General features: G+C 35.9%; 1 protein-coding gene across 1 annotated transcript in view; it reads right to left on the bottom strand.

Annotated features, from left to right (window-relative positions):
• Positions 1-1,473: 1,473 nt before the first annotated feature.
• The window catches only part of LOC141547565 (glycine N-acyltransferase-like protein 2), a 29,794-nt gene continuing 9,291 nt past the window's right edge, over positions 1,474-21,976 (bottom strand). Inside the window, exons 2-6 of the mRNA XM_074275951.1 lie at positions 14,238-14,291; positions 6,204-6,311; positions 4,613-4,739; positions 2,869-3,028; positions 1,474-1,885 (exon numbers count right to left, since the gene is read on the bottom strand). Coding sequence (XP_074132052.1) covers positions 1,474-1,885; positions 2,869-3,028; positions 4,613-4,739; positions 6,204-6,311; positions 14,238-14,291 — 861 coding nt within the window. The remainder of the gene's footprint in view (positions 1,886-2,868; positions 3,029-4,612; positions 4,740-6,203; positions 6,312-14,237; positions 14,292-21,976) is intronic.

Raw genomic sequence — 21,976 nt, 5'->3', positions numbered from 1 at the left:
AATCAATTTTTAGAAATAAAGCCTAATTATAGAAAGTCCATAAATATTTCTATAAAGAGATTACAGTCTATGGCAATCAATGCCGGCTTTCAATCCTGTGGGGATTGTCTGGAGTGAAGTTGAGGTATGGTTATCTTCTGAATTCCTTGCAAAAGGAAGAGGGAGTTGAAAGGGCTAGGTCCAAAATAGAGGAGTACAGAGAGAGAGAAAAGGAAAGAGAGATGAAAAGCAGAGAATGGAATATAGAGAAAGGAAAAGAAAAGGAGAGAAGAAAGAAAACAGGACAGGACAAGAGATGAAAGGAGAGAAAAAAGGAGGAAAGGAAAAGAGAGGAAAATACAGGCAGACTTAGGTTAGCAAGTAAGTAAAGTCTAGACGGACATGTTTCTTAACAAAGGAGCAGAGTCTTCAAACTTGTAAACCTTTTGCAGATGGAAGGGAAAATCCCACGAAAAGGAAAGATTAAAGGCTAAAATTCTAGAGGCTTTACCCACTGCTGGAGGGTTACAATAGTATTATACTCAGTCACCTGTATCCTCTAAGCTCCATCTCTTTGGGGGTGATACAATATCTATTCACATTGGAAAATATTTTATTTTTCCATATGTGCAATGGCAATGATCAGTGACTAAGTGAAAATTGTGATTTGTTTCTTAAAATTCAAATCAAAATTCTTTATTCAACATCACATGAATATAACTTATATGCACAATAGAGCCCATGAATCGATACAATTAGTAATTGAGTTGTAGAATTAAGATTTTGAAGTGGGAACTTTGGGTAAGGTATAAGATCTTTCATCCCAGAGGGAACCTGCTAATAATGTCTTGCCATCTCCCCTAAGGGCTCTCGGCCTTCATGAGAAGTTGGGTTGGGGGGGGTGACAACTTGTGTTCTACTTGAAATGGAGATATTTGCAGTATAAGAGGCATTTACATATTAATAACAGGGTGCTTATTGTTAGCACATGCTCAGTGTGCTGTAGTGATGTAACCATACCAGAGTTAACACATGCTCAGTGTGCTATAGTGATGTAATCATACCAGAGTTCGCACATGCTCAGTGTGCTGCTGTGATGTAATTGTACTAAGGTATTTAGGGCTGAGAGAACTTGAAATAAATGGACTCCATGTTTGACCATCCTCCTGGGTTGGTACATTTTGGCTCCCCAGGGTGGGAGCTCTAGAAATCACACTACAATCCAAGTACCTTAGTTTATAGTTTATAGGTTTAAGAACTGGGACCTAGGAAGGCTGAAAAGACTTGACAAGGATCACATATCTTATCAGAAACAAGTGAGATTTGAACCTAGGCCTTTCTGATTCTAAGATCAACATTTTCCCAATAATTTCACTTACTGATATCTACTGAAAGAGAATAAATTGCGAACCTCTACATAATTGTTAGCTGACACTGAGGGATAATGTCCCCTAAGGTCAAATGATGAAAATAGTGAGGTTGGAAAAGTCCGGGTTAGAGAAGTTCAGCTGGCACACATTTCCATTCATGCCAACCACAATCAGCAACATGGAGATCAATGGCCTTTGCTAATTTGTGGCTGTACTCATTCATCTCTTCCACATGGGTAAAAAATGGTATGTCATTCTTCTGCAGATATTGCATAGAAGCACTCATCATCTGCTTTGCAATGCCCCTGTTTTGATATTCGGGTAGGGTGTGGCCCATTCTCATTTCATTGGTTTGTTCCATCATAATCCAAGAGATGGGCTTCCCTTCTGGATCTACTAGACAGAATCCAGGGAAGTTTTGGAGACAGCGTTGGACAAATCTCAGACTTCTCTCATTCTGCCCAAATTTCCAGTTGTTGTTCACAAGTTCAGCATGGCAAATATCCAGCAGAGAAAATTTAAAGTTGTCATTTGTGCTGCAAAGGAAAACATTGCTTGATCTCGTGTTTGTTTCACAAAAAGGTCCTGAACATTCTCACTTTTAGGTCTTTAGACATATTCCCTAAGTTGACAATCTCTCTAAATTCCACCTCTAAGTTCTGGCTAACTCTTGCCTCCATCTGTTGATAATTTACCTTCAAAGTCCATTACAGTTTTTAGAGTGTTCCCCAGTGACATCTCCCAAAGTCCCTCCAATTGGAGCTCATCGTTCCCTAACTTTTCTTCGATCTGTTCCTTAATTTGTAGACTTTTCCTCCTTGTTTATATACTTTATCAGTAACACAGGAGTATCCATAGCATAAGGGGAAGGCAATCTCATCTTTTTGTATCTTCTATAGCATGTAGCATTACAGTACTTTACAAATGACTCAATATTGGTTAGACAATAGACAAATTTCTTTATTCCATATTGACTTTAACTATTTCAAAGGACTTTTACATTAACCATTGGGTCCTAACTCAACCAAAGTAGTTTACCACATGATGTATGGTCTTCATGATTTACTAGTCTCTGTATTCTCCCATCCCAAATCATCACTTATCTGTTTATATCTATATATCTATATCTATCTAATGTCTGTGATATATATATATATATGTATACGTACACACACACTCACACACACACACACACACAGGCACACACACACACACACACATATATATGTAATTTTCTATAGAGTATTAAGTTCCTTGAGCTCAGGCACTGATTAATAGAGCAGGTCAAATAGTCCAGGGCTTCTTAAATTTTTTTTCTAATTGTGACCCTTTTTACCTAGGAAATTTTTGTCACTCCAGTAATAGAGGTTTATAAAATAGGAATAGAAATCAAACATTTACTGATAACAAATCCCCACATTCAGTCACAAGACCTCATGTGGATTTGTAACCCAAATTTAAATAGTAGATGCTTGCTAAATGCTTCTTGGTTGTCCATTATTAACGGATAATTTCCTACCTTCTGAACTTCACATTTTCTGTAGTGGATGCTTCATGCTTGGAGGTATTCGATTTCATAGCATTATTTGTTATGTAGAGAAACCTCTTGGAGTAATCCACCTGTATTGCTTTGGAAGCCACAGCATCTCTTATCTTTTCATTTAACCCATTTTGGCAACCTGGAGAAAGGAGGACATGATTTATGCACATGATTTAAGTGTCTTAGCAGAGAATCAGAACATCATTGATTTGGGTACAGCCTTCAGAGCCCATTAAGTGCACCCTCTCATTTTACACAAAAAGAAACTGAGACCCAGGGAGACTAAATGACCTGTTTGGAGTCACCCATCTGGTAAGTGGGATTTCAAAGCCCTATAGCTTTGCAGAAATAGAAACTGAGGATAAGAGAATCATATTATTTAACTAGTGTCTAAGAAAGCATGGGAGTCTTAGTTTTGCTGACTTCATGTTCAATACCCTATTTACTAGATGGTACTGCCCCTTTATTGAAAGGGTTTTTACTGAAAAAACTATTAAAGGGCATTGGCTTTCTGCCTTTCCCTCTCTGTGACTCAGTTTCTTCATATGTAAAATAAGAGAAGGGCAAGGGAACAAGTATTTACTAATTATCTACTATATACCTAGAACCACGAGAAGCATTCTGTTGATTTTTCTCATTTAATTATTTATTTGGACTAAATGGTATCTAACAACTCTTCTAGTTCTTTCCGTCTTTATGAATGGTTTACTAATCAGGGGCACCATGACTTACTTTAGTGTATAGCAAACTGGATTTGCCATTGCTCCCCAGCATCTGCCCGTTTTTTTTTTTTTCATCTTTGACTGAGTTAAGGCACACAAGGGGTAAGGAACAAAAGTAACTTCAAAAATATGTCCAACACCTCTATCTGCTGACTCAGTCTTCAGTTCCCAGCTCAGATACAGGGAATATTCAATGGTTCTCATCCATTTCTCCCATTCAGAAACCAAGAAAAATCTCTTTAGTTTCTCATAGGATTTTATACCTTTCCCAAGGAAAGAGAATAATGGCATGTGGGGACTGGAAGGGACCTGAGAGATCATCCATGTCACTCCCCTCATCTTCCCTCCAGAAAAAGAAATGAATTATCCCCACACCATGCGTTGAGGAAAAAATAGTGCCAGGACTAAAACTCATATATCTTTACTCTGAGTCCAGGACTCTTCCTTCAACCCAAAGCCATTTGCACACCAGGATCTTTTGTCAAGATAGACGTGCTATATGTGAAAAAGGAGGACCTCAGAGCCCACAATCCAGGTTCAAATCCCAGCTTTGTATTTTATCAGCCGTGTGGTCTTGGTCAGGTCACTTTATCTCTCTGAATCTTAGTTTCCTCATCTTAGAAGGGTAATAACACCTTTATTTCCCATCTCTCTTATCATGTTTTCATTTATATAAGAGAAAGTATACAAGTATCTCAACCACTTTGTAAATTCCTTTAAAACACACATCATACTATATTCACGTTGGTAGTCTCCAAACCTATCATAGAAAGTGATCATAATAGAAGCATGAAACAAGGGGATGGAGCACTGGTCTTAGAGATAAAAAGATTTTTGCCTTCAAATCCTGTTTCTGAAACTCATTAATTGTGTAGTTTTTGGGCAAAGTCAGTTCCTCTGAATCTGAGTTTTCCTCCTTCACAGTCCTAGGAGTGCCTTCCTCACTGTGGTTTTGGAAGGCTCACATGAAAGCATTTTTCCTATACTTTTGAATCTGTTACCTTGGATTGTGAGGCTTTGTTTCCAGTTGATGACACTATCAGATTCTAGGATTTCTGGCAACTTCTCAAGGTCCTTGGAGAAGATGTGGTAAGAGTTTATGTAGTAATCTTTGTCATCCATTATTTCCTGCATGAAAGATCCAAATTGGGGGAGGCAAAGAGATTTTTAAAAATATATATCCATCTATCTATCTATCTATCTATCTATCTATCTATCTACACACACACACACACACACACACACACACACACACACATATATATATATATACAGGAAGATATACATATATATATACACACATGCACGCATATATTAATATACACTGATTTTAACTAAACAATGTTTATTCTACATGAGTTATTTAATCAAAAAAAGATAGTATGCTTTAATCATGAAAGTATATAATTGGTTCTAATTAGTGTAAAGAATAGATTCTCTGGATCATTATATGTATTTGAATTCACAATATTTGAAAAAAATAGTTATGTGTAATATGGTCATTGTTTCCAGGCAATGGAAATCTTCTGGATGATTATGAATATTGTGATCACTTCAGGGTTGTTCACACTAAACAGGACATTGCTGTAACCTGTAAGCTGCCATCCCTTAGTATTTATCTAGTTGACACAATTAGCTTAATAAGAGAAATATTTAATAAAATGTTAATGGGAAAAAACTTTAGGCACACTCTCCCACAAGTACAATGAATGTCAGTTGAAAGACAGGAAAAGACAGTACAATTAGTTAAGAGTCACACATATAGGGACTGTGGAAACTGAGGGTGAATCACAACACAACATTTTTACTCTGTTGTTGCTTGCTTGCATTCTATTTTCTTTCTCATTTTTTCCTTTTTGATTTAATTTTTCTTGTACAGTAAGATAATTGTATAAATATGTATGCCTATATTGGATTTAACATATTTTTTTACCACATTTAAGCTATATTGGATTACTTGCCATCTACAAAAGGGAGGGGGGGAAAGGAGAGAAATATTGGAACACAAGATTTTGCAAGGGTCAATGGTGAAAAATTATCCATGCATATGTTTTGAAAATGAAAAGCTTTAATAAAAATTTAAAAATTAAATCTTATATTCAATGAATGGATTATTTAGTATAGAAGGAGAAGGGATATATACATCCCTTCTTCTATACTAAATCATATATATATATATATATATATATACATATATATATATAGATATGATAGAACAAAATTTATCAAGAAAAAGAAGATAATTTTTAAAAATATCCCCATAGTTATAGAATCAGGAAAGATAATTTGCAGTAATTATTCAAATCCAGGGTGGCAGGAAAGATGAAACTATTTCTCTTAAGGAGAATAGCAGATCCACTGACACAACAGTGAGAAATTTTATGAGTTTAAGCTGTGTAAAGGAAGAGGAGAGAGTGAGAGACCATGACCAAACAAAACTCAAACGTAAAGGTGAACTTCTATGGTGATCTAATTGCCTTACAAATTTGGGATCACTCTGTAGGTGGTAGAAGGAAACTTTCTGTCGCTGCTCATAGAAATGTCTTGGTCTTAATGGCCCTTTTCTAATACTTTAGTACTCACTGGACACACCTGCTTCTGAGGCCGGGTAATGACAGTCTGATAGCTTGGCCAGGAGTCCACCAGCACCTCCAGGTTGAAAGGGTTTCCACGAATGATGTTAAAAATGGAGCCATATACCTAAAGCAGAAGACAAAAGCAGATGAGTCTAGAAATGGAAGGCAGCAAGCTCAAGTGGAAAAGGGACGTGGGGATAAAGAGAAGGGAAGATTCTCTAAGTATGAACTCTTCCAGGAATGCCATCCAGTGCTCCAGTGCACATCAAGTGTCCTTGAAAGTGATATTTTCCCTCTCTTTTCATTTTCTGTCTCTACACTCCTTTTTTGCCCATTTCCATCCAATGCTGATTCTTTACTAAGGAAATTTAGGAAGGGATGAGTTATCTCACTTGGAGATGTTCCAACTTGCCAGTTCCAGGCTAGAATCACCATTTCAGGAAGTGCTTTAGACACCTCGTCGGTCTACTTATGCTTCTCCAGTCTTTTCTAGCTCATATTTATGTGGGAACCCCTTCTCCCACCAACTGTCTTTCATGTATGGTCTTCTCTCCATAGAATATAAACTCTTTGGGCAAGGATCTTTTCCCCCCTTATATTTGAATTCCCAGAACAGTTCCTAGAATATAGTAAATCTTTAAGAAAATCTCTTTCTGTCTATTTGTCTGTCTCTGTTGGGTTTCTGGGTCTGCTCTCTATAGGTCTCTGTAATTGTATCTCTCTTTTTCTTCATGATCTTGAATTTAGGAGAATAATAACAATGATTTGAGGAGATAGACACTTTACAAATTAAGAAAGGGAATTTTGGAAAAGTGTAATATACTGATCATAGTGCAATGCATTTCCCCTCTGGTGACCTCCCAGCTCCACCAGTTTCATTGCTGAGCTTCTCCTCTACCACCCAAAGTAGAGCTTCACTTTTCCTTTGGTCTCCCAAGACTCTCACCTTCATTGCCTCTGGGATTCTTTGGGTCAGGGATTGGTGCAGAGTCTGCAGCATCTTGACCTCTTGTAATCGAATCATCTTATAAGAACCCTTTCTCTGCCTCTCAAGAATAAAACCCAAACAAATGATGTGGAGAAAAGAATTCAAGGGACCTAGGACCAAAAAGGTAAAACAGAAGACAAATCAACCTTGTGAATAAAAAGAAAATGGAAATATGGTTAGATAGTAGTACTTTTAAGAGAAATTTGGGAGTTTGGGGGTGCTGGAATCTCAGCATGTCACCATTGTGTTGTGGTAATCCCCAAAGGTAATGGATGACACCTTGACTTCATTAAGAATGATGAAGCTTCCAGGAATTAAGTATGAGGGAGAATGATCAACCCATTGTCCTCTATCCTTCTCAGACCTTGTCTGGAGCGTTGTGTTCAGTCTTGGGCACCAGGACCTGAGAGAACTGATGAGTGTCCAAAAGAAGGCTGCCAGCACAGTGCAGAATGAAGCAACTGGGGAAACTGAACCTGGAGAAGAGAAGTCAGTGGGGAGGGAAGAAGTGTAGTCGTATTCATTATTTGAGAGATTTGTCATGTGAAGGAGGGAGAAGTTGTGTTCCATTTGGCTCCAGATGATCAAGAGTAATGGGGGAATGGAAGTTCCTAAGGAATACATTTCAACTGGACATTAGTAAAATGTCCAAAATATTCAAATGGTAAAAAAATCAAAGCTCTTGCCTTTAGAACTGATGGGCTTTCCCTCTGTGGACACTTTCTCCCAGAATCTTGATGACCACTTGTAAGTTATGTTAAAGTAAGGGGAGGGAGAACCATTCTCTCATGACATGTAATTTTTTTCATGAGGACAAGAAAGAAAAGGAACTATCTTCACACTTGCTACTTTTCTTACCATTATATGCAACAAGTATGCCTGGATTATTTTTATTTGTCTGAAGAAGACTTCTTATCCTCTCAATAGACCACATATTTCTTCTCCCCCTGGCCTGGTTGAGGACTTTTCCTTTGGTCCTTCCCTTCCCATCTTCTCTTCTTTGGGGATGGGGACTAAGGTGTTACTAAGAAATTTTTATTTGATTGGTTACACCTCAGTACAATAATTGATAAATGTCAATCTTGGGTATTCTTTACTTGAGATCTGTGAATTTATTCTTTTGAAAAATATTTTTGTAACTGTTACATTTTTAAATGTTTCTTTTGTAATGCTCTTTGTTTTTTATTTTGTGTATTAAAATATGATCCTGAGAAAGATTCCTTAGTTTTCGGTAGCTATCCAAAGAGATCCTGATATAAAAAGATTGTGAACAAAAAAAAAATTTAAAAAAAAAAAAGGTTGTGAACACCTGGCTTAGAAGAAAGTAGTCTTTAGTACACTTGGTTTTTCTTCTCTGAACTTTTGAAAAGCTTATTATCATAGGCTAATAATAAAGTGTCATCATGACACCTTGAGTCACTAAGCCGAGATGAAGATTCTGGTTCTATGTATAGAGTTAGTGTTGACTTCAGTTCTAATTATAATTCTTTAAAATAACAATAGTCACTCCTGCCTCCCCATTTTCTCTCTTTGTAAATAAAGACATATCCTTAATAGCTGTCAAGATTAGTCATATTTGTCTGAAGAAACTTGATTTTACAACAACATAGAAAATAGCAAATGAATGGCTTAAAATAAACTGAAGATTTAAACATCAGGCATGGGGGCAGCTAGGTGGTGCAGTGGATAGAGCACCAGTCCTGAATTCAGGAGGACCCGAGTTCAAATCTGGTCTAAAGCACTTAACATTTCCTAGCTGTGTGACCCTGGGCAAGAAAATAAATAAATAAACAAATAAATAAATAAATAAAATAAACATCAGGCATTTCAGGGAGGGAAAAGGAGGAGGGTTTTCCTCAACTATCTGATCTCTGTCATGAAAAGATCACTAAAAATCGATGATCTTTGTCCCTGTTGGTTGTCCTGTTGCATCCCACTGGTGGATAAAACATTTGAAGTTCTGATGGACCATGAGTGCCCTCAAATCTATTCTTCCCATTTGTCTTCTGATCAGTTGTATTTTTTGGTCATTTTCTTCCTCTATGTCTCTCGAGGAATTGGGAACTTGTCTTTCCAACTATTGGTTTACAAGGACTCAGTCTCTTCCTTGGATGAGAAGACTACAAATGTTATGACTCAATTTGGCTTCGGAACTTTGTTTTTGCCTGTGGAGAGTTCAAGTTCTGAATACTTGGGGCATTCTGAATCTCTTTGAAAACTAGAGTTGTTTATTGTCAGTCAAAATTTCCCTCTGTTGCAGACCTGATTACAGGAGCATGGTCAAAAAAGAATAAGGGACCTTAAGAATCAACTAATTTAACTCCCTCATTTTACTAATAAAGAAGCAAAGAAGGCTAAGTTCTTTTGTCCCTCTAGAACTTGACACAATGCCTGGTACATATTAGGTACTTTTATAATGTTCCCTAGGTTGAGTTCTACTTCTACTTGCTGCCATCTATAAAGGTTTTGTCTCCATATTATCTATGGGAAAGAAGTTATCTTGGGGCTCATTGATGTGATTTACCTAAGGTAATTTAGCTAACCAACTTCTAAGGTAGGGTTTGTGTCCAGTTGTTCCTAACTTGAGTGCTGCAGTATTCTAGTACTATTTTTTTTTACTATATCCCAAACTCTGGCATTATACCTAAGGATATTCTAATACTTCTGTGGGAAAAAACAAAAAACAAAAAACAAAAAACTATTCATACCGATTTTGTCTATATTATCTTTTTATCAGTATCTCCAACCTATTTAGTCAACTTCCATTAAAGCTTCTGAATGGGGAAGTGCTTTTTGTGGTACTCACAGACTCACATTTCTTAGTTCCTTAGTTTTCTAAGTAACTTTCTGTTAAAATATTTAATCTGATCAACAATCAAGCCCCTGAGAAATTCTTCTCTCATAACCCTCTGTCCAGTGGTTAGTCTCACGGATTTTGAGGTGGATGTGACTGTACATATTGTAAGTCCATGGATACCAAGGCCTTCTCAGGCTCTGAAGAACTTCTTACAATATTGTTAACTGGATTCAAAACCCACCTTCTACATCCATCTGTTGAGATTGCGCCTGGAATCCTTGCATCTTTTGGCCTTTATTTTAACACCTATAAAACCAGAGCCACTAAATCACTCTACTACCTTGTTCAAGAAAAAGAAGTAATTAATAGTCAATAATGAGCTTTTTAAAAAAATATCTCAGTAATGAACATAGCTGTATTATATGTGTTGAACTACAAACACTTAAGCTAATACCTGATTGGCCCCTGCTGCCAATATAAGGCCAGTTTCCCCTATTGAAAAAATGAAACTATGTGTAACCAAAATAGAAGCCTTAAAAATGAAATCTAAATATAGAAAATCTACAAATATTTCTACAAAGAAAATGACAGTGGATGGCAATCAATACCTGTTCTTAGTCCAGGGCAGCTTGTCTGGAGTCGAGATGATGTATGGTTTCTTCTGAATTCCTAAAACAAGTTGAAGAGTGATAGAAGGAGAAAGCAGAAGTCACAGAGTGCGGGTAGAGAGAAAAGGAAGAAGAAAAGAAAAAAGATAGAGAGAAAAGGGAAAAAAGAAGAAAAGGAAAGATAAAGGAAAAGAAGAAGAGAAGAGACTGAAGAGAGGGCAGGGCAGATCAAAACAAGAGATGAATGGATAAAATAGAAGAGGAAAAGAGAAAAGAGGAGAAAAAGGTTAGTAAATAAGAAAGGTTTAGAGGGAGACCTCCTTTGGCTCCACCAAAGAGGAAGAACAAAAAAGCAAAATCTAAAAGTCTGTGAACTTTTTGCAGATGTAAGACAAGATCCCAGAAGAAGGAAAGGCTAGGGGCCAAAATTCTAGAGGCTCTACCTAATGCTGCAGGTCTAAAATAATTCTATGCTCGGTCACATGTTTCCTTTAAGCTCCACCTCTTTGGAATGTACACATAATTTAATAACAATCTACTTTGGAAAATTTCCTAGAAGAAAAAAAAAATGGAAGGAAGGGAGTTTAATCCTCATTAAATGGATGATGATTTCTCTCTCTTGTCAAGTTCTGTAGTGTTGAATCAGAGAAGTCTTGCCACATATCCCTGGTAAGATGTCATTTCCTTAATTGATGCCCCATTGAGAAATATTCTCATATAAAGAGAAAGGATGGGGATTCAGGGACAGATTCTTCCCTTATTCCCAGAAGACATCCTCTCTGACCGAAGATAATGCAAGGGGCAGTAGTATGCTAAGGATACCTCTTTCTAAGTTCCTTAATTAGGTTTTACAGGTACTGCTTCACAGGTAATTAGCTGAAGTTGGAAATGTTTCCTTTTCTATATATAAATGTTGTTTCCATGCATGAAATAGCCTGTAAACAACTTGAGGTCAGGGATTATTTTCCTCCTATCACAGTATCCCTACCTCCCATTCTAGGATATAGCACACAGTAGGCTTACCATAAATACCTAATGAATTAAGAGGAATGGAGTTTTGGACAGCTCTGGTCTATCTTCAACTACTCATATGATGCATTTACCATTCAGGGCCAGTCAAGTGATTTGCAAAATGAAGAATCCTTTTGGTGCCTTCTTCTAGCTTCTGATTTGAAGGACCTAGAGATCATATATAAAATAATCTTTATATTCCTTGCATAAAATCTTTTATTTATATTGAAATGTTAGGTCCTTTTGGACAGAGTTTGCTTGTATCATCAGTGTCCATTAGCATTTCTTTTCTTTTCTTTTCTTTTCTTTTTTTTTTTTTTTTTTGCTTTTATTTATTTTATTATTTTTTTCTTTTTTTTATTAATTTTTATAATTACAACATTTTCTTTGACAGTACATATTCATAGGTAATTTTTTTTACAACATTATCCGTTGCACTCCCTTCTGTTCCAAATTTTTCCCCTCCTTCCCTCCACCCCCTCCCCTAGATTGCAGGCATTCCCATACATATTAAATATTTTATAGTATTTTATAGTATATCCTAGGGTCCATTAGCATTTCTGGTACAGAATAAACACTTAACAAAAGGTTGTTGATTGACTTAGTCAATATAAAGATCTACATATGAGTTGCAAAATCTGTCACTAGTGATGGAAATTTTCTGGCAATATTTCTTCTTTCTGCATGGTACTACATATCCTTCCACTAAATCCATTGACAGAATCTGGCGGAAAATGCAAAGAAATAATTTTTGTTTAGAAGATTTTAAAGAAATATTAAGTATCTCCTACCTCAATAGTACAGTATAAAATAAAACAAGGTAGCCCTAGGAGAGAGTGATTGAATCCAAAGCATTAATTTTGTCTTTTTGCATCAAGTATTTGAGGATTTTTATCTTTTTATTTATTTATTTATCTATTCATTCATTTATTTATTTATTTATCTATCTATTTATTTATTTATTTATTTATTTATTTTTGAGAATTGGAAACTTGATTTTTAACTTGTATCCAATACTTAGTCCCTCTTACATTCTTATTTATTTATTTCTTTATCTGTTTGCTCATTTATTTATTTATTTATTTATTTATTTATTTATTTATTTATTTATTTATTTATTTTGGCTGAGGCAATTGAAGTGACTTGCCCAGGGTCACACAGCTAGGAAGGGTTAAGTGTCTCAGGTCAAATTTGAACTCAGGTCTGTGATGACCTCATTAGCACCCAGAATACCTTAGAATTAGTCGGAGTCAGGATAAGCAAAAGTCTTTGGTGGTAGAAGTCAAGGGGAATGGACTGTGACCTCACCTCCTCGTCTCCCACCCAGAGTGAGTCTGGCTCGTCTCTCTCCACCTCCTAGTCCCTCCCACAATTCTCTGTATACACCAAACGATTGGGCCTGCACAGGATAGTGGGAAGGGCCATTTTCCAGCATATTCTTATAGAGTATTGTCCAATTGAAAAGTCTCAAATGCTCGATTGTCCGACCTCAGTGCATTGACTCAAGAGTTTCGGCCCTTTACACAGGTCCTCCTGACTTCAGGACTCTTACATTCTTTTTAAAAATTTAAAGTTTAATTTTAATTTATGTAATAAAACAAGCATTTCTAAAACATGGTTAATAAAAAAAGATTATTGTACATGAAATAGCAAATCTAATACTTATCAAACTTGTAGAACCTTTTTAAAGTATACTAAACTTACTATGTAAATTTCTGTGTTTTTTTTCCCTTTTTCAACCCTTCCCCCTGCCTTGGAGATGGATACAATTAGATATACATATGTGTATAAAATCATACTTTTATTTATCACTTTTTCTGTGGATTCAGATAGTGTCTTCTTTTAGATTTCCTTTGTAGTTAATATGGCATTTATAATAATCAAAATGATTTAATTCCTCAAAGTTCTTCTTAAAATGATGTTGCTCTTATGGCATGACAATCTCTTGGTTCTGCTTATTTTGCTCTTCATTATTTCATACAAGTCTATCCATATTTTCCTAAGATCATCAAGCACATGATATCATTTTTTTAATATCCAGATGGAATTTAGTTAGTTTTTCCTCAATTGTATTTTATTTTTCCAAATATATGTAAAGATAGTTTATTTTTGCAAGATTTTGTGTTCCAACTTTTTTTTCTCTTTCCCTCTTTTATCTCCCTCTCCCCAAGTTAGCAGACAATTTGATAAAGATAATACATATACAGTACTTTAAAAAATATTTCCATATCTGTCATGTTGCCAAAAATTATATCAAAAGGGAAAAGAGAAAGCAAACATCTTTCAGTGTTGATACAGAAGAGGTTTAAGCTATTTTCCAGCTAAGACTTTTTTGGACATCCATTTATGGATCTCTCTCTTTCTGAATGTGTGCCTCTCTTCTCTGTGTGTGTGTATGTGTGTGTCTTCATGATTTAGAGTCTAGGGGAATAGCAACAATGATTGTAGGAGATGGACACTAGGAGTACCCACTTCACAAATGAAGAGATGAAGGTTTAGAAATGTGTAGTAAATTGATCACAGGATCATTTCTCCTTGGACCTCCCACCTCCTTGAGTTTCTTTGCTGAAATTCTGCATCCCCAAAGGGAATCACAGTAGAGCTTCACTTCTCCTTTTCTCTTCCATGACTCTCTCCCCAGCTCACCTTCATCACCTCTGGGATGCTTTTACTCAGAGCTCGGTGCAGAGTCTGCAGCATCTTGGACTCATGTCATTGAATTATCTTATATGAAGCCCTCCCTTTGATTCTCAAGAAAAAAAAAAGACCACGAACAAAGGAATCATTCTAGGGACTTAGGACCCAAAAAGATGAAGCAGAAAATAAAATCAACCTTGAGCAAAAGAAGAAGGAAACATGTTTAGAGAGCCGTGTTTCTGTAAGAAATCTGAGAGTATTCAGGAGCTAGAATCTCAGTATGTCAGCTTTGTGATGTTGTCTAAGCTAGGAAGGATTCAACGTCTAGGAATGGGGAGGTGGGGACGATAATAAGTTTTCCACTTTTATCTGGAGTTCTGGGCTTAGTTCTGGGAACCAGGATCTGAGAGAACTGATAAACTGAGTCCAGATGAGGGCAGCCAGTACGGCGAAGTCTTGAGTCCATGTCATCTGAGCATCACTTGAAAGAACTGGGGAAACTTAAGCTAGAGAATTGAATTCAGTGACTATCTTCACATATTTGAAGGATTTATCTTGTGAAAGAGAGATAAATTTTGTTCCATTTGGCTCCAGAGGGTCAAAAGTAATGGGTGGAATTTACAAAGAGGTAAATTTAGGTAAACTGACATCAGAAAATTATCCAAAGTATTCAAACTGTACCAAGCTAAGGTGTTGCTTTTAGAGCTAATGGATTTCCTTTCTTTGGATACCTTTTTATAGAATCTGGATATCACTTGTCAGGTGTGTTAAAGTAAGGGGAGGGAGAAGCATCCCTTCATGATTCTTGGGGATAAGAAGGGAAAGGATCTTCACACTTGGTGTTTTTCTTACAATTGTAACCAACAAATATTACTGGTATATTTTGTCTGAAGAAGATTTCACCCATCCTATGTCATGTATCTTCTCTCCCTGGGTTATCTGAGGGAACTTCCTTTTGGACATTTCCTTTACTTCCTGTCCCTTCTTTTTTTGGGTTGTGGTCAAAGGTCTCAATAAGGGAATCCCCATTTAATTAGCTCCACATCAGTATAATAGTTGGTATATGTTATCATTGGGCCAAACACAATGATGAATGATTGTCCAAGTTTAAGACACACACACACACACACACACACACACACACACACACACACACACACACAATCCTTAGTGATTTTCCCATATACTTAGGAGAGAAGCAGGAATACACTCTGCATTCCTAGACTGGCACTGAAAATAAGGATTTGAATTTATGAGACCTAGAGTCTTGCTTCACTTGGGGGCTTGACTTGGCTAAGCATTAGTCCCATTGCACTGGGGCAGGGCCTAGCTCTGGAGAGGCTTTACTCACTAGATTTTCTTGCATTTCTCTCTCCAAGTCCAAGCAAGTCTGACTGTGCTTATTTAGTTTTCTTTCGGTCCTTGATGTAGTGTAACTCCTCCAGGTTCTTAACTTGGGAACTTCCAGCTTATTGTTTAAAAATATTTTGGAAACTATATTACTATTTAATTGTTTCTTTTGTAATCCTGTTATTTTTTTGTGTATATTTAAGACTATGATTCTGAGAAAGATTCCCTAGATTTCACAGATAATCCAAAGGGATCCTAATACAAAAAGATTAAGAACAGAGGGCCTAAAAGCAAATTGGCCCTCACTCCACAAGAGTTCTCTTCTGTGATCTTTTAAGAAGCTTATCATAATAGGCTTATCATAAAATGTCATCCTGACACCTTTGAGTCATTAAGCCAAGATAAAGATTCTGTCTCCCAGTAAAATGATATATGACTAGTGTTCGAATCATAATTGTTTGCATTAACAAAAGCCACGACTTCCTCCTCATTTACTCTGCAATTAAAGAAATATACAGAACATAGAAGCTTAAAACGGCTAAAATCAATTTAAGATTTAGATATCATCCTTTTAGACAAAAAGGGAAGGTGGAGGAGGGGGTTTTCCTCAGCTACCTGTTATTAGTAGGGAAATGATCACCAGCAATCATTGATCTTATATTCTAGTCATTGTTGTCCTGTTGAATCTCCCTGGTGGGTGGTAATTCTAGTAGCTCTCAGTTGTACTCTACACCATTCTTCCCATTGTTCATGGAAAAGTCATTGGAGTTTTCAATTGTTAGGTGAAGTAACTTGGGAACATATACCTCTATTGTAGAGCTGGTTACAGGATCATGATCAAAAAAGGTGGAAGGGACCTCAATAGTCAACTAGTCTAACTGCTTCATTTTACTAATAAGGAAGCCAAATCCTTTAAGTCATTAATCCCTTTAACAATTACTTTAGTTCATCTAGTCCTTAGCACATTGCCTGGCATATATTGATCTTTATAAATGTATATTAATCCAAAAGATCCACTTTTACTGTGAATTTCTGCCATTTCCAGATCTTATTTATCCATATTTTCTGTGGAGAATCAGTTTTCTTTTTTTGGGGGGGGATTAGTTTTCTCAGTTCACACTTCACAACAGGCAGACCCCAAGGTCCATCAACAAATGGGGGAAGATTTTCCCATTGTATAGAGTTTCCATTCTCCTAAGATCTCCGGTGTGTGACTAACAGGCAGAAAGTTAAAGGCTCCAGATGTAAGTTCTGTGAAATCTGTTAAATTCCCAACTTAACCCCTTCCCCAAAGATTGCCTACAGTCTGACTAAACACAGTTGGCATCTCTTCATTGCCTCCCACAGATCTTTTATTTGGTCTTATGTTTGAAGGCTGACCAAAATCATTGTTACATTAATTATACCCTGAAAGTCTATACTAGGATACAGAACACAGATGGGAAATTTGGGGAATCTTACTTCTTGACTCTTTATTCTTTCACTCTATTTTTTAATAAGCCAAGTACTTCTCTCATTGACACCAAGGGATCACAATGTAGACTTTTGCCATTTTATACTGCCATTTTATACACTAGTCCATTTTCTAGTCTTTCAGTTCCCTCATGTTGTTTGCCATTTGATTAATCAAAAGTTTCAATACTTGTTATTGTTGACAAAAATGTAACAGGACTCTGTGTCCCACCTAGAGTTTTTGGCAGTGAGCATGGATATGGCAATGATGTTTGTTCTGACCGATTTCCCACCATTCATATCTCAACTTCTCATAGTTGTGTACTATATTCATTTTGAATTTCTGGATCTCTTATATCCAATGACATTTTGAGTCACAGTTCAATAGGAAGGTCAGCAAATAAGGTGTTTTATTAATCAATTTTTGATTAATCAATGTTTGATAATCAATTGTTGATTAATAATAATTACCAATTAAATAAAACTTTAATTTTTTTCTTAAGCATTTTAAAATAATGAACTCACATTATCTTGCTCATAACTCAGATTACACTTATTATATTTACTTTACAGAAGAAAAAAACAGAGATTCAAAGATGTTGTGAGTTGCCTTGGGACTATAGTTAACTAATTTCTGAGGCAGGATTGAACCAACCTCTTCCTCACTAGAATGCTAAAGAACAATACTCTAACGCTGAGTGAAATGAATAGAACCAGAAGATCGCTGTACACTTCAAGGTTGTATGAGGATGTATTCTGATGGAAGTGGAAATCTTCAACATAAAGAAGATCCAACTCACTTCCAGCTGATCAATGATGGACAGAAATAACTACACCCAGAGAAGGAACACTGGGAAGTGAATGTAAACTGTTAGCACTACTGTCTATCTACCCAGGTTACTTATACCTTCGGAAGCTAATACTTAATGTGCAACAAGAAAATGGGATTTACACACATATATTGTACCTAGGTTATATTTTAACATACGTAAAATGTATGGGATTGCCTGTCTTCTAGAGGAGGGAGTAGCGAGAGGGAGGGGATAATTTCGAAAAATGAATACAAGGGATAATGTTATAAAAAATTACTCATGCATATATACTGTCAAAAAATTTATAAATAAAATAATTAAAAACAAAGAACAATACTCTAAGCATTATTACTCATAGTGTCCCGAACTTGTGGCATTATTTTCAATGATAATAAAATGCTCCTATGGAAAAACTATTCTGGGTCCCCTTAAATAATATTTTTATCAATATCTCCAACTTTATTTAGCCAGATGCCATTAAAGTCTTCTGAATGGGGAACTGCTTTTTGTGATAGGTACATAGAGTTATATTTCTCTGTTCCTGACAGATCACATATTATTCTGTCAAACCTTGATCCTCATCAGGGATCAGGGCTGGGAAGTTCTCTCTTTGACCTGGAGTTTTGAAATTTGCCTACGAAGTCCCAATAGGTTTTCCTCATAACTCTAAGGCGATAATTGGCAGATTTTTTCCCCTATTTTTATTTTCCCTGCTTATTCTATCACTTCAAGACAATTTTCTTTAATTATTTTTATTGTAGTTTTTAAGTAATTTTTGCATTTTTCTCTTCTTAATTTGTTCTCCACATTCAATTTTTCTTATGAGATGTATCGCATTTTTCCTATTTTTTCATTCTTCATAATTTTTAAAAAATTTCTTGATCTCTAATAACTTTGGCTTTGAAAGCAAAGCCCATATCCAGTTTGAAGAGTCATTTTCTTCCTTAAGATTCTGAATTTTATTTTGTAGCTGATTGAATATTTCTATAGTCTTGTCTTTCTTGGATGATTCATTTTTAATAAGCATTTTTTAATTTTCAAAATACATGCAAAGATAGTTTTCAACATTCACTCTTGCAAAACCTTATAAAAATTTCCCCTCCCTTCCTGTACCCCCTTCCCTAGACAGAAATTAATCCAATATATATATTAAACATGTGCAATATTTACACAGCTATCATGCAGCACAAGAAAAAACAGATCAAAAAAGAAAGAAAATGTAAAAGAAAAAAAAGCGAACATACAACAAAAAGGTGAAAATATGTTGTGATCCACATTCAATCCCCACTATACTCTCTGGATCCAGATGGCTCTCTCTTCTAATAGACAAGTCTGTTAGAATTGATCTGAATTTTCTCATTGCTGAAAAAAGCCAAGTTCATCAGAGTTGATCATGTTGATACTGTATATAATGATCTCCTGGTTCTGCTTATTTCACTCAGCATCAGTTCCTGTAAATCTCTCCAGGCCTTTCTAAAATCATTCTGCTGATCATTTCTTAAAGAACAATAATATTTTATAACATTTATATACCATAACTTATTCAGCCATTCCCCAACGGATGGTCATCCACTCAGTTTCCAGTTCTTGGAGGGTTCTTTAAAAAATTCCCTCAATCTCTCTCATTTAATTTTTAAAGTATTATGTTTTTCTATGAGTTCTTTTTAGACAGGTGACCATTTTATATTATTCTTTGAGGTAGAAAAACATTTTTACTGCAGTATCTTCTCAAGACAAACCTTGATCTCTATTACCATAGTAACTTTCTGTGGCTGTGTTCTTTCTCCTTCTGTCTCCTCTTATTATTATTTTTTTTATTTATAAGTGCTTATTGTATAATTAGTTCTAGTCCTGACTGAGGGGAATGGTGCGTCTGCCTTTCTTTTTCAGTTCTCTTTTCTGCCCTGAAACTAAATAAAGAGCTCCACCTTCTGTAAGTGCCCAAACCTAGCAGTGTCCCTGTCCCATTGCTTCTGCATTTATCTTGCCTGTGTTGGTTCCTTCTTGCCCCGGCCTGGCACACTTTGATAGCAAAGGTTCCCGAACTCCCTGGCTCAGACAATGGGCAGAGTGAACCTCAGTGCTGATTGGAAGTGCCAGATTCAGCTGTGCTGCTGAATGTGGCCCTGGGTCAGACGGATCTACCACCCAAAGAGTGTAGAGGGAGGGGAGCAAGGATGTTACTGTCTGTGCAGGAGGGTGGATCTCTTGGTTTAGAAGAAAGAACCCCCATTGAAACATATGGTAGCATAGACCGGGATACATTGTCAGAAGAGAATACTTTAGTAATTTAAAAAAAAAAAAGCTTCTACTGAAATGACTCCCTGCTCAGAGAGAGTTTATAGAAGGACTCAAAAAAGAATCTAAAAATTAATTGAGAGACACTGAGGAAAAACTAAAAAGAAAAAAAAAGTCATCCAAAGAAAACAAGAAGATTATGAAAAAAGTTAACCACTAGAAAAAGAGGTGCAGAGTTTTAAAAATGAAAATAATTCTTTGAAAATTAGAATTGGACAAGGGGAAATCAGTGAAGCTATAAGAGACCAAGAAATAAGAAAACAGATTATAAAGAATGAGAAAATAGGACAGAATCTGAAACATCTTATAAGAAAAATGACAGATCTGGAGAACAGATGAAGAAGAGAAAATATAAGAATAATTGGACTGACAGAAAGTTGTGACCACAAAGAGCATCTTGATAAAATAATGCAGGAAATAATCCAAGATAATTGTCCTGAAGTGATAGAATATGAGAAGAAAGTTGAAATAGAAAAAAAATCTATCAATTGCTACTTCAAAGAGATCCTTTGTGGAAAACACATGGAATATTATCCCCAAATTTGGAAATTTCCATATCAAAGAGAAAATTTTGTAAGAAACAAGAAAAGAACAATTCATATATCCTGGAGGTACAATTAGAATTGCACAAGACTTATCAGCAGCAACGATAAAAGATCACAGATCCTGGAATCATATGTACTGACAATTGGCCTGCATCCAAAAATATCATATCCAGCAAAATTATTTATAATTTTGAAAGAAAAATTGAACATCCAATGAACTTGTACATTTTCAGAACTTTCAATCAATTAAACCTGAAACCTAACATAAAAACCAATATGAAAGACCAATTTTAAGGAACTTAACATGTACAAATTGTTTAAACATGCACACATTATTTAATTTTTATATATGTACGTAATTATACAGTATGTTTAAGATTCATATCAACAATAGGGTAGCTCAAAAGAAAGATTGGCAGTGTTAAGGTAAAAATAGTAATATTATTATAAAATGAGATATAGAGGAAAATAAGACACAGAGGCATTAGAGGGGCGAGGAGGGCTCATAGATTCTGAAAAGTTAGTCACATCAGGATTGGGTTCAATAAGCAACACTATATGAATATATCATGAAGGGATTAGCACCCTACAAAATCTATAAAGAAGTAAGAGAGGAGGGATGGGTGGGAGAGAAGCAAAGGGTAAGGGAAGAAGGCAAGGGAAGAACTCTTGGATGGAGGTAGTTAAGTAATAGCAAGGCAAGTTATGGAGCAGAATTTAATTAAAGAGGCATCAGGGATAGGAAAGATGTGGGAGGTATATGTATGTGAGTGTGTATGTATGTGTATAACTACACATGTATATGTAAATATATATTTTCTTAACTGTAGCTTGCTTGGGAGTGGTGGAGGAGATGAAAGGAATAAAAAGAATAAAGTAAAAAAAGAATAAAGAAAAAATAAAATAAAGTAAAAATAATAATTATCACCAATCAGACAGCTGAGGCACTAGATCTTTTGGCTGATGAAGCTACTCAAACCAGAGAGGCTGTTTTACAACATAGACTTGTGCTGGATTATTTGTTGGCTGAGGAAGGGGGAGTTTGTGCTAAACTAAATTTATCCACACATTGTATAAAGATTGATAACAATGTATAGGAAATCACTAAGAACATTAGGAAACTTGCTCCTGTTCCTGTACAGACTTGGACCTCACTGTTCAATACTTCTTGATGGTCCTGGTTTGGGAAGCTGGTGGAAGCAGCTCCTTTGGTTTGGCCTCATAGCTTTTAGTGGTGTTATATTATTCCCTATCTGCATCCCCTGTTTGATCAGATTAATAACCAGAATTG

Source organism: Sminthopsis crassicaudata, chromosome 6 (genome assembly GCF_048593235.1).
Source record: "Sminthopsis crassicaudata isolate SCR6 chromosome 6, ASM4859323v1, whole genome shotgun sequence".
Taxonomy (NCBI): domain Eukaryota; kingdom Metazoa; phylum Chordata; class Mammalia; order Dasyuromorphia; family Dasyuridae; genus Sminthopsis; species Sminthopsis crassicaudata.
The sequence above is the reverse complement of the archived record's forward strand: the minus strand, read 5'-3'. Positions and strand labels throughout refer to the sequence as shown.